This window comes from Anser anser (assembly GCF_964211835.1).
Source record: "Anser anser genome assembly, chromosome: 3".
Lineage (NCBI taxonomy): Eukaryota > Metazoa > Chordata > Aves > Anseriformes > Anatidae > Anser > Anser anser.
The window spans coordinates 38,220,103-38,234,978 of NC_139722.1; the positions used below are offsets into that span (position 1 = coordinate 38,220,103).

The following is a 14,876-nucleotide window of genomic DNA, read 5'->3' on the forward strand; positions in this document are numbered from 1 at the left end:
GGTATGATCTGCTTGGAAAGTGACAAGTGGAAATAATTAAAAAAAAAAAAAATATTCATGGCCTTGAGAGATATTTTCAAAAAGCTGTGAACTGATGGGATACACAAATATTTTTATTATTGCATAAGAGAGTAAATAAAAGCATACAACACCTTTTTTCAGTTTTGATTCCATTCTGATATTTACAACATAATGTATTGGATCCTGACTCCTGACTCCTGACTACATTACTAAAGGCGGTTTAGTTACACATGTGCAACCAAGAAAAACCTTCAGCTCAGCAATTACACTTCTTTAAAAAGAAAGGAGAACACAGTTTTAATTAGAAGAAGCAAGAATGCGTGAGGAGACTGACTCTATCAGACTTCATGTTGAATTCAGAACTGCTATTAAATGTAAAAAATTATGTATATATTCAAGCGTGTTTGTTACTCCCATTTGACCAACTCCTTGTTTGGTTACTGTAGCTCCTGCAAACAATGGTTTCTGCACAATTAAAGTGCAGCTCAGATCGTAGTTTACAAATGCATTGTTACTTTTGCTCTGCGCACAAGCTGAAGAAGAAACAACAAACATGACAAAAAATTAAATCAATTTTTATCCTTGTTTTAACATTTTTAGTCTATACTTCAAGGTCTGTTGGAATATGGCATAATATTGGGTTCTTTCTTTCCATGGTGTCAATGATAGTAAGTCATTATTGCAAAGACAGACATTTGTATTTCTGTCAATAAACAGGACTGCATTACTAAACTGTAGGGCCAAGAAGAGTCATATAGTGTGAAAATATGCAGAGGGAACAACAGCTGCTAGTCATTATTTTCCCCTTATCCTTTCAACACCTCTGTGTCAGTTTGTTTTTTAATGGGTAAATCACACTTTCTTCATAGGACATTTTCTCATTTTGGGCAGATACTAAAGAGAATTCTGAAACAATTAAGGGCCATTGGCCAAAGACAATTTTTTTTTGTTGCTTTTACTGCACACGTTGATACCCACTTTTATGCTTTATCAAACAAATAATGCTGATGTTGAGTTCTATTATTCTATTCTTGCTGCTAATATGGCGGATGAGTGGATGTTTCTGCTTTTCTTCTTTAGACAACAAACCGTGCCTCTATTCCTTCTTTTCTTGTACAGCCTGTGTTTTATTTCTCGAAAGAGAAATACCAACTACAGAAATTATTGCTCTCACTTCATCTAGGCAAAAGAAGAATCTGCCACCAGACAGCTTTGAAACATCTGTTTTACACTTCACATCTTCTGACAAAGTTTCACAGCAGCCATTTGGATACAGAAAAAAATTAGATACAATCTTGCTTATGATGAACTTACTGCACTAGCTACTTCCCTCTAGTCTCTGCTTCTCCTAACTGTAGGATGAATATTTACAAGCAGTTTGAGCCTTTTGTTCACTCTTATTTTAGTTAATCTTACTTTAGGCCACGGTGAAAACGAGGTGGGAAAAAATGCAGACATCTACAAACGTAACAGTGCAGTAAAATTATTCAGGAAATCTTATTCTTTTAAGCATTTGGCTTAACCCTAAGGTTCTAATAAGTTGGACTTTTCACTGTGAACTACATTTTCCTTTAATTACTTCTAAAGTTATAATCAGTATGAACTTTTCCACGTGGTCAAATAGTATAAACCTCCGAAACGACAGAATACACTCGCTGCTCAAGGTGGAACGGACCACAGCATGCACAAGTTTAAAAGCCTGCACTGTTGCATGTATTTCTTTAATAGCAAGAGGCTGCTTTTCTTCAGAAAGACAATTCAGCCTACATCTGTTTTAGACTTAAAGACCTGAAAACATGCTATTGCCATATTTAATTAATGACTACATTTCCCACAAAACTTCTAATGTGCAGCGTTTTTACACAGGTACTGCTAATGCCATTTAGTGAGGTGGATTGTGCTGAAGACACCGTGGAGAAGGCACAAGTCACCTTCTATCTGTGGCTATCCTTAGGCAGCGCTAAGGTGGACACACTCCTTATGGCTAAGCTGAAAAAGGTACAATATTATTCCACGGGGTACAGTGCCTCAGACTGTAGCGTGAGTCTTTTAGTGGGCGATAAATTAACGGGGTTTGAAGCTCTCCTTCAGAACTAGGGCAGCTCCATCCCTCCAACCTGCCTGGCTTCCCCAGGGCTGGTACTACTGCTATTTACTAGCTCTTATATATGATCACTACTGTTGCTCACACGCATCAGTGACTGCAATCTTGTAAAGAGAAGAAAAAAAAAGGGGGGGGGAGGGGGTGTGAAATAAAAAAGAGAAATAACAACGAGTTCCCTCGGTACTGGGAACACGGTACGAGTTTGGCATAAAACCTCGTGCATGTAGCAAGAGCATCTGATGCTGGCAGCCGTATAAAGCGCATATGAAAAAGAATAAAAGAAGGCACGTTTCCTCGGTAAAAATACCCTATAAAAAGCCGCTGTGCTAGCTAAGGATGCTACCTCAGGGGGGACATGCCACGGGGAGTATCGGGAGGTGGCGGGGTAGGAAGCAAGGACCCCTGCAAGTGGCGTTTTCTCCAGCACCCCGGGGTGAAATTCCTCCGTGTCCGAGCACGGGGGACCCTTGGGGATAAAGGATCAGGGTTTTAAGGCCAAGGGGCTGCCCTGGAGGCGGCGGGGCCGGGGCGATAACGCCCGGCGCCCCCTCGCCTCGCCCCTCCCGCCGCCCCCCGTTCCCACAGGGGCTCCCCCCGAGGCCGGGCAGCGGCCATGTGTCCTCTGGAGTGTGATTAACACCCTGTCGCCAAACCTCCCCCCCCTCGGGGCCATTTGGGGCATGCACGCGTCCGCGCTCCGCGTTTACACGGCGGCGCCTTTTTGTGGATGGCGCTGGCAGACGAGCCGGGGGAGGTGGGCTCCGCCGCCGCGGGGTATAAAAGCAGCCCCGGGCAGGGTGAGGAGTGGCGAGGCGGTGACAGGAGCTGTGTGGCGGAGCATGGAGGTCGGCGGGGTGCGCTGCGGTTGCCCCCGGGGCTTCTCGTCCCTCTCTTCCCCTTCGTCCCCCCCGCGCTGCTGCTGCTGCCGCCGCCGCCGCCGCCGCCGCCATCACAGCGGCCCGGCCCTCACGGCCCTGCCCTCGCCCCGCAGCCCCGCGCCCTTCTGGAGGCCCTGGCTGCCCGGCCCCGCTGTGGTGAGTGGGGCGGCTCGGCTCGGCTCTGCGGGGAGCCCTGCCGTGCTGCCGGGAGCCGGGGTGGGGTGGCGGGGGCGCCGGGCCGGCCGCGGGGGTGACCTCTGCTCTCTCGTCCCCAGCCTCGCAGCCCCTGCGGGCTGGCGCAAGGCTCCCGCAAGCTGGCGCAGTACGCGCACCCCGTCAGGTAAGTGCCTGCGGACGGGCTGGCAGGGCGCTTCTCCCACCCTTTTTGTTTGTTTTTTTTATCCATGGGTAGGCGTTAAGGTAGCTTCTGGGTGATTGGGGCTCTTCTCAGTGCTCTTCTGGCCGGCAGGCCCTTGTACAGGTTGCCAGCGCTTGTGGGTTTGCTTGAGCTTTAAGCTGTCAGCGTGCTTCTGTGGTGTGGGGCTTAGTCGCACTGTAAGCTGTCAGGGTTTTGGGAGCTGTTCTGTTGGCTGAAGCACCCTGCTACTCAGTTTTGTGCCCAGGGTTACAAAAGGTTGTGTGAGGGACAGTCCCTAGGCTGTCTTGGTGTGCCTGTATCCTCCCAGTGCAGGTGTGGGAGCGAGCGGCAGGAGGAGAGGGTATGAACCAAGCCAGCACTGCCAAGAGAAAAGCTCGTGTAACTGGTGCTTTAATGGTGACAGTAATGATGGTATCTGCACTGTCAGTCTGAGAAAAATGAGTAAAACTTTCAGCTGAATCTGTATTCAGAAGCACTAGTGGTTGTTGCAAGGTGCTTTGTGTTATTGCACAGGTAGTTCTTCCAGGTAAGATGCAGCTTTCTCCCAAATCTCGGCTCTCATCTGTCAAATACCGAAGCACAGGCTATTTAAGCAGTTATGCTGGCTGATTTCTGACACGGCTCCTGTGCGTGAGTGAATGCTGCAGGGAGCCCTGGGAGTGAGATGGTACAAAGCAAGTGTGCTTTGTGCTGCAGAGGAAGCTATGTTCTGTTAAACTGCAAGCTAGAAAGCATTTTTGTATTTGCTAGAAAACCCTCTACTTCTCATCCTTAATGTAGTTCTATTTTGAACAGTCTGTAGTCAGCATTTAATTATGTTGCATTGTGCAGTCTTTGAGCTCTGGGGACTTCCATTGTCTATTTCTTGCAGTTACTCCAAATAGTAAGCAAGAGGATGTTAGTTGAACAGCAGCATATATAAGCTGGAATAATATCACTAGCTGATAGCCCTTATAACATTTTATTGTCAGCACTTTTTATGCTAATTTCTGGATACAGCATGGACTACTTTAAAGTCTAGACCCAGGTGGCACTTTCTATAAGAAGTCAGTGGATAATTCTACTTGGACAAATAAGACTCTGTGGGGAAATATCAAGGCCTGATCCTCTTAGACTTAGCATTCTTTTCACCTCGAGACTTGTTTCAGACCATTGTAAACAACATCCAAGATTGACCATTACTAATAAAACTACTAATTTAATCCAAATATTTGGGGGATCCTGTTTGACACCCATTATATTCCCTAGCAATTGTTCCGGTGAGGGCAGTGCTATTTGGATTAGATCCCCATGAATACTGTTAATGAGGGACTGGAGTGGTAAGTTTCAGATGTGGATCCTGGGCTTCAGAATAGTTTTGCTGCAATACTAGTGCTTTAAGGGCATTTTTCTTTCTTCAGATCAAAATACACAATCAAGAAAACATTTTTCTACTTAAATGTAGAGATTAGTTTCATGACCAAGCATGTGAGGGGAAAACTCTGTAGCAAAGCTTGTCTGTTAACAGAACTTCACTGCTGTCTCTTGTCTGTCAGCCTCCAAGTAGAACATAATAACAATAAGCAAATTGACCTGTATGCTTGTTTCAGACTATTTTGGCCCAAATCGAGGTGCTATGATTACTTATATCAGGAAGCTGAAGCACTTCTGAAAAACTTTCCAGTTCAAGCTACAATTTCCTTTTATGAAGACTCGGACAGTGAAGATGATGAAGATGACCTGGAACAAGACTCAAGAACAGAATCAGACTGCTGACTGCTTGAAAGACCAACCAAGGATACTTCTAAAATTTAATTTAAGCTTAATATAAAAATGTATTATAGTATTTTTAAAGATAATTTATTTGTATGTAAGTTATTCTTAATAAAATTGGAATGTTTTGTAACTTTATCTGACCCTCTTTCTTTTGTCTTAGTCCATTCCTGCTTCTAGGCTGGGAGGGTATTGATTAGTATTTTTTTTTTTGTTTGAGGTCCAGTATTTTGTAGACTATGAACTTGGACATCAATATTATGAGTGGAGAACTGTGGCTTCTTTTTAAGTGCTCTGGTCTTGTAGCTTCCTCAGAACTTGAGGAAACAAGGAAGGCTTTGCTCTGTGCCCCATGTGGAAGCTTGTCAAGGAATCGTATTGGATTAAGTATTCTAATGCTGTGTTGTTATGAAGGATTTTCTAACATGGAAAGGAACAGTATAGCTGCTTTTGAGATTCAGAGGAGGTTCCAAATCCTATTTGTTATGGTTATTCACTTTAGTCTTTATTTTTATGAAGGGGTTTGTCTTAAGTCATTCTTGTTCTCTCATTTAAGCTGTATTGTTACTAAATTGGGTTTATATGGCAAGAGTGGTAGCAGGAGGGCTGTAGGTGTGGCCTCTGTGAGCAGAGCCCAGTAGTTGCCCCATGTCAGAGCAGAGCCAGCTCCGTAAGGGACCTGCCTCTGGCCAGAGCCAAGCCAGGGAGTGATGCTCGGTGGGTCTCAGGGAGAGCAGATTGAAGGAAGGGGAAGACACTGTTGTGTGACAGCAGCTGGGAGAGAGGAGTGAGAAGCAGCCCTGCAGACCCCAGGTCAGTGCAGCAGGAGGGCAGGAGGTGCTCCAGGCAGGCAGCAGCAGTTCCCCTGCGGCCTGTGGAGAGGCCCCCGGTGGAGCAGGCTGTCCCCCTGCAGCCCACGGGTCCCACACGGAGCAGATCTCCACGCTGCAGCCCGTGGAGGAGCCCCCGGTGGAGCAGGTGGATGTGGCCTGCAGGAGGCTGCGGCCCATGGAGAGCCCCCGCAGGAGCAGGCCCCGGGCCGGAGCTGCAGCCCGTGGAGAGGAGCCCACGCAGGAGCAGGGGGTCTGGGGGGAGCTGCCGCCCGTGGGGGACCCGTGCTGGAGCAGTTTGCTCCTGGGGGATGGACCCCGTGGCACGGAGCCGTGTGGGAGCAGTTGTTGAGGAGCTGCCACAACCCCAGCCCCTCACCCCAAACGCCCGCACCCCGCCGCAGGCACCGAGCCCGCCCCGTCCCGCTCACACCGCCCCGGCCCGGCCCTGCGCCTGCGCCCTGCCGCGGCTCCCCCCGCCCGCCGGGGCTCGCGGGGCCGGGCAGGATGCTGAACGTGCCGCCGGGGGCCTTCCCGGCGCCCAGCTCCCAGCAGCGGGTGGCCGCGGGAGGCCGAGCCAAGGTAGGGAGCGGGGAGCAGGGAGTAGGGAGCGGGCTCGGGCGCGGCCGGGGCCTCCCCCCGGCGGCACGGCTCGGCCCCGGGGCTGCGGGCCCAGCGCCGGGCCGGGCCGCGGGGCTGCGAGCTGCCGCCCCGGCGGCCTCCCCTGCCGGTCGGGTCCCCGCTGAGGTTCAGCCCGGCAGGGCTCGTCCTGCCGCCCCGCCTCGGGCTGCCCCGAGCCCTAAAGGAGGAAGGAGAGGTGGTGACAGCGGCCCCGGCTCAGCTGCGTAGCTGGAAAATGCCTCCTGCTTCTCCTTTTAAAGGCTGCCGGTGGTAAAACCCTTCCTGTGCAGCCTTTCCAGGTCACAGCCATTTTCCTCTCTTGAGGAGACAGGGCCTTTTCAGCTCGGAGTTACTGTGTGTAACTGCTGGTTATGTTTCTGAGGGCACTTGGTCTCTGTGGGCCTCGCTTGGAAAGCCAGCTCGATAAGTTTGGGACCCAAACTGTTAGACCCGCGCAGCACTGCGTGACTCATGCCCGTGCTCTCTTTACTCTTCTCATTTCTGATCTTCCTGCAGTTTTGTAAGACCACAATTCTTTGTCCTTGTTCTCCGCTGTTAGTGTTTGGAGCAAAGGGGTGCCCATTCTCTGATTCTGCTGGAAAGGAAGGTGATAGAAATCCTTAAGGTCTTGTTCTGCCTCTGTCCCTGGTAAGCCAGTAGATCTCTCCCCTACCTTTCTCTGGGTGAGACTTCCAGTTGCTGTAGGGCTTGCAGTTAGTCTTCTTAAGTGCAGTGGAGGTGAACTTTCCAACCTTTTCCTACCTAGCCATGATTTTCAAATGTCCCTTCTTTGTAGCTCATAGGTTTCCAGAACATAACCCAAAAGACACTGTTAAAACATCTTACCGCCGCAGGAAGACTGGGTACCTGAAGTTTGCTTTGGGAAGAGTTGTCTAAACATTTGATGTTTGAGAATTCCCTTGCTTGGGTTATGAGATAGGAAGCTTCCTTAAGCAGCCTTACTGCTGTGTAGGGCTCCAAAATGTCAGTAAAGGTTATGGGTTGTGTTGTTTCTTGTTTTTCCCATCTTCCTTGGGAGCTTAGAAAAGTGTGTTGAATGGCTTTTTCTTCCTTGAGAGCTTAATAATATTGGTGTATTTGTTATTTTTCAGGTACCTCTAAAACCAGGAAGGAGCCTTATGGATTGGATTCGATTAACTAAAAGCGGGAAGGACTTGACAGGTTTAAAGGGGAGGCTAATTGAAGTGACTGAAGATGAGCTTGCCAAACACGACAAAAAGGAGGACTGCTGGATATGTATAAGAGGTTGGTTGCTCTGATGGTGCTTCTGCATTTTTTGTTTAACCTCTCTGCTGTACTTATAACTAAAGGGCAAACAAGCAACAAAACAAGGTGATGCCTCAGGCAACAAGGGTTCATCAAGAATAAGATGCTGACTTGTACTTACAGTCTTCAGTCCTGGAGTGTTAATTATCCTTAACAGCTGAAGATTTTTGCTTTAAAGCATCTAGAGACATAAAAATATATTTAAAAGATGTTTAGATCTGTAGGATGGTCTTGGAGAAATAAGTGTGTGTAGGCCCATGTACTACTTCAGAACAATTTTAGAAAGGTGAGTGACAATTGCTATACAGAGCAATTGTTGCTTGTATCTGGCATAGCAAATATCTGTGGTAATTGACTCATGCTATTTGTTATTACTTTTATGAAATTTTTAGCTCAAAAGTTGGAATTACTACATGGTGTACAATGACAATGTGCTAAAGGTGGTTTGGAGCAATAGCGCTGGCTAGAAGAGTATTTTGTGTACTGAAGATGAAGTTCCTAGTTGTCTTTAGAGAAAGTAGGAAAATACTTGATCTACAGTTTAATCATTTAGAGGCTAAAATACATTAATATTGCTTTAAATTTGCTATGAGATAACACTTCTATGAAAATAGATTAAGAAGATCAGAATGGCTAATGTGACCGCCTCTAGGAAGTGTTTCATGTTACTGCTAACTTCTTTGATCTGATAAGAAATTTAACATAACGTCATCTCTGAACTCCAGCAAAGTTAAGCTAAGAAGTTCTTTACAAAGGTGACTCTTGTTGTTGGGTCAAAAAGGGGGGTGAGAGTGAAAGTACGAGTAAAATGTCCTTCAGTGCTAGCTTTTGAGCAAAATAATAGCATTGTTAATGCTCCATGTACTGCTTTTGCACATAATAGCAAAACTATAGTGGGAGGAGAGCTAAAGAAAGCCTCTTTACTGTAGAGGTTTGTTTGTATCCTTTTCAAAAAAACACACATTTACTAATGAGGGCAGAATCACCACTTAAAAATGCCTCAGTTTTGTTTTTAATCTCTTACTCTCCCTAGATTGCATCTCTGAGGCTTCTTTTTACAAGAACTCCATTACACTGCTTCTGTATCTGTCTCTAATTTTTCACATCTCCCCCTTTTTGTTGTTCTGGAGCTACTAAAGAAGATAAAAGCAGCATAACTGAGAATCCTGATAGACTACCTGTAGATCTGATATGAGGACAAGTAGTAAAATAACACCATTGTGGAAAAGCTAAATGAAGTCTTTGCATTGATGTAGTTAAGCTGTGCTTCTCTAGGAAAGAGCAGAAATTGAGAGGAACGTGAAGAAGAAAATCAGGAGCTAACTGTTCAAAAACCAGTAGGCTGTTCATCAGACAGCTGTCATATAGGGTGCAAGTATATATAATGGGATGGCAGGGGGCTTAAAAAAAGTGTGAAGGGTATACAAATGAGACTTCTTTTGCTTGTGCAAGTCAGATGGTAAATTGAACGTTTGTCTAATATTCAGGAGTTCCTAACTGTTTGGATTTTCCGTAGTGTGTTTTCTTGTGTGCAGTAGTCAATGCTGCACACAAGATGGCACAGTGGATACATCCATCAGAAGATCGGGTCTGTAAAATGCAAAAGTCCTTTCTTTGTCCAGGAGGGGTCTTGCAAACTAGGAGTGTCCCAAGTATGTGTCTCCCCCAACCCAGTGCTGAATGCCTACCTCTTTCTCTGAAGTAATGTACTTTTTTTTTTTTTTAATGTGTTACAGACTTATTACGTAAACACTGGTACAGTTCCACTTCTGGTAGCTTCCTGTTTTGATAATGTTGTATTTCTTGAAATATTCTGCTGGGTAGACCTGCGATAGTCCTGCAAGAGCAGCAATGTGTCTGGAGTTAAATCTGTAGTTAAATGTTTATAGCAGCATTTTCCAAGCTCTAATTACTCTGGTTGCATAGCAACACTAATTAGACTTCATTATTTCAGACCTATGAAGCGTTTTTTTTATCTCACGAGAATTACTAAGTGTAGTACTTGCTTAGAAAGAATGCTGAGTCCTCTTATTGGGGCAGATTTGTTACAAGTGTTATCAGCCTTTAATAAGCATAGAGTATGTTTAGTTTTTTATGTTGCTGAATCTGTACAATGGAAAGTTTGCTGCTGATGGTAGCAGTTTTTCTTTGGAGAAGACAGCTTCTTCCCATAGGCATTTTATTCCATAGGTGATGGGTAGCAGGGAAACCACTGTGACAGCACATCAGTGGTAATTTAATTGGAAGGGATAGCAAAAACAATTCTGTGCACTAACTGGCTCAAATTGGCCTCTGGCTCTCGTACCCATTAACTAGACTGTAACACCTTCAGGTGTTTGTTTTGTTCAACTCTTAAATGTGCACGTTTTTGCTAGATGTTCACTGGGATAAGAGGAACGGCGCTGTAGAATTGACACCTCTGTTTAATAAGATATGTCTTGGGCACTATTAGATTGTCTAACTTCTGTTTCTGGTTTTGGAAAGCCGTGCTGTTTGTTCTGAAGATGTCTGTTGCTTGACATTACACTGTGTAATATACACAAACCTTTCCACTGGTTTTGGAGCTGGGAGAGTAGTTGCAGTGGTTGTGGAAATGTTACTCATGTTTTTTTATATTCCGTTTTTTGCAGGACTTGTATATAATGTCACACCGTACATGGAGTATCATCCTGGTGGCGAGGATGAACTAATGAAAGCAGCAGGAACTGATGGTACAGATCTTTTTGATCAGGTGAGAACAACTGGCAGCGAATGGCACTTGCTCACTAAAAGGTATATTGAAAAAATGCATGTTTTCTGATTATTTTAGAGCATTCCAGTGGAAATGGTGATTTAAACCTTTTGAAGTCTAAGGGAAGGTAGCAGGTTACTGTTTGGAATTCCACTTACCTGTGCTGAAAGAGGCATGTAATTTAAATTTTGTATCAAAAAACAAAAATGAAAATGTCCCTTTATGCTGTTGAGATTATGCTTCAATTTGACCATTTTATTAAATTTATTTTTTAGCAGAAATAGCAATTAAACTTGCAACAACTTGAGATACTACTTCCTTAATAAATTGCTGCATTCGCTAACTGCTGTCAGTTGAGAAGCATTTTCTTCTCAGATAACTTTTTTTTGACAAATACGTGCAGTATTCTTTTGTCTGCTAACTTGGTTACTGCGTTATCAGCAAACAAAGTACTAAGAAAAAGTGTTGGGGCTGCTCTTAACTGATTGTGAACAAATCACAAAATGACAGTTGGTCTCTTCTTTGTTCCCCATTTCTTTAAATGTTTTGAAAAGGCTGAAAAGAAAAGGTCTGCAAAATGGGTGTCTTTTCTGTAAGGAATTGCTTGCAGATCTTGTGTTGTAAAAGATGATTCATTGAGTTGGTATTTTTTAGAAACAAACATTATGCTAAAAACCTTGGCTCACAATTTTTTCCTGAGGAAGTGGGAAAGAGCAGAAAGGAAATTTCCTCTGTTTCTGAGAGGAAATTGTTAGAGCTTTATATTTCTTGCATCACTGTATGTTATGCCTTTACTTAGAAAATGTGCTTAGCAATGAATGTAAATAAAGGAAAGATGAGATGATATTTTTAACTTTGTTATCTTCGGTTAATCCTTTCACAAATGAAGTCTTGGATTTGGGCATAATTCTCTGTTGGTCACAGAGCTGCTCTGGTTTACAGAAATTTGTATTTTTCTCTCATGCAAGTACATACAGTATGAAATTGTGGCCTGAAATTCTGTAGCTGGAGCACTGTCAAGTATCGTACGGTAATACTCAGAAACAGGAATCTTGGCAGCAGAAATATTACCAGAAACCCATCAAATTGTTACCAAGTTCAGATACATACTTGTACATTTTTGTTAGTTTGTTTTGTCATGAGAGTGGAAAACAGTGGTCAGATCTTTAAAACAACCAGTTCACCTCTTCATTTCTGGGTCATGTCTTTCCTGTTCTAGAGACACTTCTGTTGTTATCTCCTCTGCTTTAGCATTCTGTGTCTGTCGGATGCTGATTTATTTAAGACTTTGGTTGGTTGCTAGTGTTAAATATCTGAAAAATGTAACTGTCATTCAAATTATTCACTTCTTTACATTATCTGTGTAAAAGGCAACTACAAGTTGTGAACTACCTTATCTTGTCTGCTTAGCTTGTCAAGTTTAAAGTTTTTGTTTTTAAATCTTTATGTACCATTTAAATTTGTCATGCTGCACTCCATTTCCTTTTCTCTTCTTGCGGTGTTGTCCTGAATGCCGTATCAGAACTGGCTTTTCTGCCATCCATTTTCTATGGAAGTTCTTCAGTTCTGGTCTGTAAAGCTACTGCTTTTTCTTCCCTTTGACTTCCTAAAATAGATTATTTCCCAATAATTCAGGGGTTGTCAGACAGAAACAGAAATACACCAACTTCATAGGAGGTGTTGATGTGTCTAAATTACTATGATCTATCTTTGGTTCCCTCATCAGCCTCTTTCCCCATGTTTGTGTCTAAACAAGGCTAGTTTCCTTTGTGGTAAGGACAAGTTCTGTTAATTATATAGCACGCATCATAAAAACACACTTCTGAAATCTTTCTTGTAGCTCAAGGTTGTGATGTTCAGATACTGCAAAACATAACCTGAATAAATTAAACTACTGTCACATTCAGAGTCCTTTTTTTTTGTTTGTTTTTAAGTACACGTTATCTGTAGTAGCGGTGAAAAATAAGTACTGAAAATTTGAGAAATTGTTGTCTGGGTAAATAACAGAAAACAAAATAAAACCCTACCAAATGAATGATGTTAGCCACTGTACAAAAATGGTCGTTGTATTTTAGTGCATAGAGCAAGCAACGTAGTAAGAATTACAAATGTTGTGAAAACCAATTTTGTTAATATAGGTTCATCGTTGGGTCAATTATGAATCGATGCTGAAGGAATGTCTTGTTGGGAGAATGGCTTTCAAGCCTATTGCTGCTCCAAAAGGTGAGGGGTTTTAGAATGAAATAATTTCTAATATGCTTCATTCCAAAGCTGTGAATAAAAGTTGTGAGAAATCCTGAATTGTCGTATTTACAAGGGTAGTCTGTATTCTGACATAGAGATGAAGGCTGTTGCATGTATTCAGTCTTTTGATACTATGTGCCTGAAGATGAAACTATTTTATAAATGAAGACTTTTATACGTAATGTACTGCTAATTTTTGTCTATTGTTCTAAGTCTTCAGAAAACAGACGTGTGTGTGTGTATATATATATGTGTGTGTGTATATATGTTTTTTTTTTTCTCCCAAGGATTGCTCTTTCTTCTTCAGGTCCTGGGGGGGGCAAACTCTTACATGAAGCCCTCTGATGTGATTTAGAACATCTTGAAATAAAAGTCAGTATTTTCATTCTGGTGATTTCAGCACCAGACACAGATCTCAAAAGTTGCGTATGAATTGAGATATGTGAATACAGTTTATGGACAGTTATCCTTTCCAGAACACTTTACTGAGTCTGCTAGAGTTCGAATTTACTTAGAGAAAAGAATTGCTGATACAACAGACTCTTCTGAGCCAAGACAGCAAGAGATGCAGCATATTGTCCTAAAATGCTGGTGGTGGTTTCGAAAGACTCCAGTGTTTGTTTTGGTTTGTAGGTTGCAGTGAAAAATCACAGTATCTTGAAACCAGACACTGAATGGAGGCCATTAACAGATCTGCTCTGAAAGCATGACAGAATTACTGTTTACAACTGTTTTTCTCAGATTCTGTGGCATGCTGTAGTTCACAAATTCAGCCATCTTTTTCAGCTCTTCAACTTCTGACAAGGGGCATGATGCACTTGCTCAGCACACAGATCACTTTGCCAAGCAGTTAGGTTGAGTTTGGCTGTTTGTGAAGGGTGGAAGAGGATTTTACATCTGTGTTGCTAGGTAGCTAATGCCATTGTAGAGTTTTTAAGCTGAGTGCTGCAATGTATGGAGAAACCTTGACAGTGTAACAGCTTCATAGAGTTGAGGTGTTACGGGGAAGTTACTGCCATTTTGTCAGCTGAGCTAGAAATTTAAAAATAAACCTGACTTTTACTGATCTCCTTAGTCTGACTTTTCTGCAACTGGAGGGAATTTTTGTGACAGCAAGTCAGTAAAGAAATAAACATATCTTTGTTCCTGCCAGCTATGACAGTCCATTTTCTTCTGTTTACTTTTTCTCTGCTTTCTTCTCTAGTAGGACTGCTTTATACACTTTGCTGTAGTAAAACTTGCAAGTTAAAGGTTACCAGCTGTATGGAAGTGGTTTGGTTGCCTGTCTCTCTTTTGGCCTTTTAAGGCTTGAAATGTTTTATTCTATTAATGAAGAATACAACTGATTAGCCTGTATTTGCTGAAATTCTTCCTAGCAAAATTCTCAACGTGCGCTGTGATTTGTGGTGGGTTCTGTATCCTCATTTAAGTGGTAAATTATCGAAAGCATGATTGACCAGCTTCACTATCAGACAGTGATACTTCTTATCTTGTGTCCTTCCAGAAAACTGTATTTGGCAAAGTTTGGATCTGAAAATAGAAGAACAAAACACAGTTAAGGTGCATGTCTTTGCATATAGGATTAAATGAGTCCATATGTATGGAGGGATGAGAGGACTTCAAATAACAGCCTAATTTGCTTTTTCTTCATGGCAGAGGGTGAGCTTGTGGCATTAGGGCAATCGTATGATAAGAGTAAGTCAGATGTAGGTTTGTTGGGGCATTGCTGGAAGATTTATGATTGTTCAGCTTAGTTTTGTTTCCTATGTTCTGGATTTTCTTTGGAAGATAGTACAGTTATGTATTCACTGAAATTTTTAAGGAAGCTGAAGCTTATTCTTGCGTACACAACTAGCAGGAGATTCTGAAGTGCCCCTTCTTTAATGTTACAGGGCAGTGGAGCTGTGCACTGAAATGTGTAGTGTTTGTACTTGCTGAGAAGGCCTGGGCAGTAACTAGAGTATGCATGCAAGTATGCATGCATGCATATCAGGCATGCAAGAGATTTATTATTTCAGTTATCTCCCTT

The 14,876-nt window shown here is 43.2% G+C and overlaps 2 protein-coding genes across 5 annotated transcripts in view; both read left to right on the forward strand.

Annotated features, from left to right (window-relative positions):
• The first annotated feature begins 2,471 nt into the window (after nt 1-2,471).
• On the forward strand, nt 2,472-5,267 carry RIPPLY2 (ripply transcriptional repressor 2). Its single transcript, XM_083828713.1, has 3 exons — nt 2,472-3,159; nt 3,279-3,343; nt 4,972-5,267. Exons 1-3 carry the CDS (start codon nt 2,806-2,808, stop codon nt 5,135-5,137), a joined length of 585 nt encoding a protein of 194 aa, XP_083684839.1. The 5' UTR covers nt 2,472-2,805; the 3' UTR covers nt 5,138-5,267.
• Nucleotides 5,268-5,837: 570 nt separating this feature from the next.
• The window catches only part of LOC310896433 (cytochrome b5 reductase 4-like), a 35,138-nt gene continuing 26,099 nt past the window's right edge, over nt 5,838-14,876 (forward strand). For 2 of the 4 annotated variants that reach the window (XM_083828705.1, XM_083828708.1), the window contains exons 1-4: nt 6,391-6,546; nt 7,698-7,851; nt 10,503-10,603; nt 12,742-12,826. In XM_083828705.1, the coding sequence (XP_083684831.1) occupies nt 6,472-6,546; nt 7,698-7,851; nt 10,503-10,603; nt 12,742-12,826 (415 nt within the window). In that variant the 5' untranslated portion in view covers nt 6,391-6,471. Of the gene's footprint in view, nt 5,948-6,390; nt 6,547-7,138; nt 7,234-7,697; nt 7,852-10,502; nt 10,604-12,741; nt 12,827-14,876 lie in introns of those variants that run through there. The other 2 variants (XM_083828706.1, XM_083828707.1) reach the window with 2 other exon arrangements.

Excerpts from the sequence above, each read along its gene's own strand:
- RIPPLY2 (XM_083828713.1), top strand. The coding sequence starts at position 2,806 with ATGCACGCGTCCGCGCTCCGCGTTTACACGGCGGCGCCTTTTTGTGGA. Across the intron at positions 3,160-3,278 it reads GGCTGCCCGGCCCCGCTGTG|CCTCGCAGCCCCTGCGGGCT; the intron begins GTGAGTGGGGCG and ends TCTCGTCCCCAG. Across the intron at positions 3,344-4,971 it reads CAGTACGCGCACCCCGTCAG|ACTATTTTGGCCCAAATCGA; the intron begins GTAAGTGCCTGC and ends TGCTTGTTTCAG.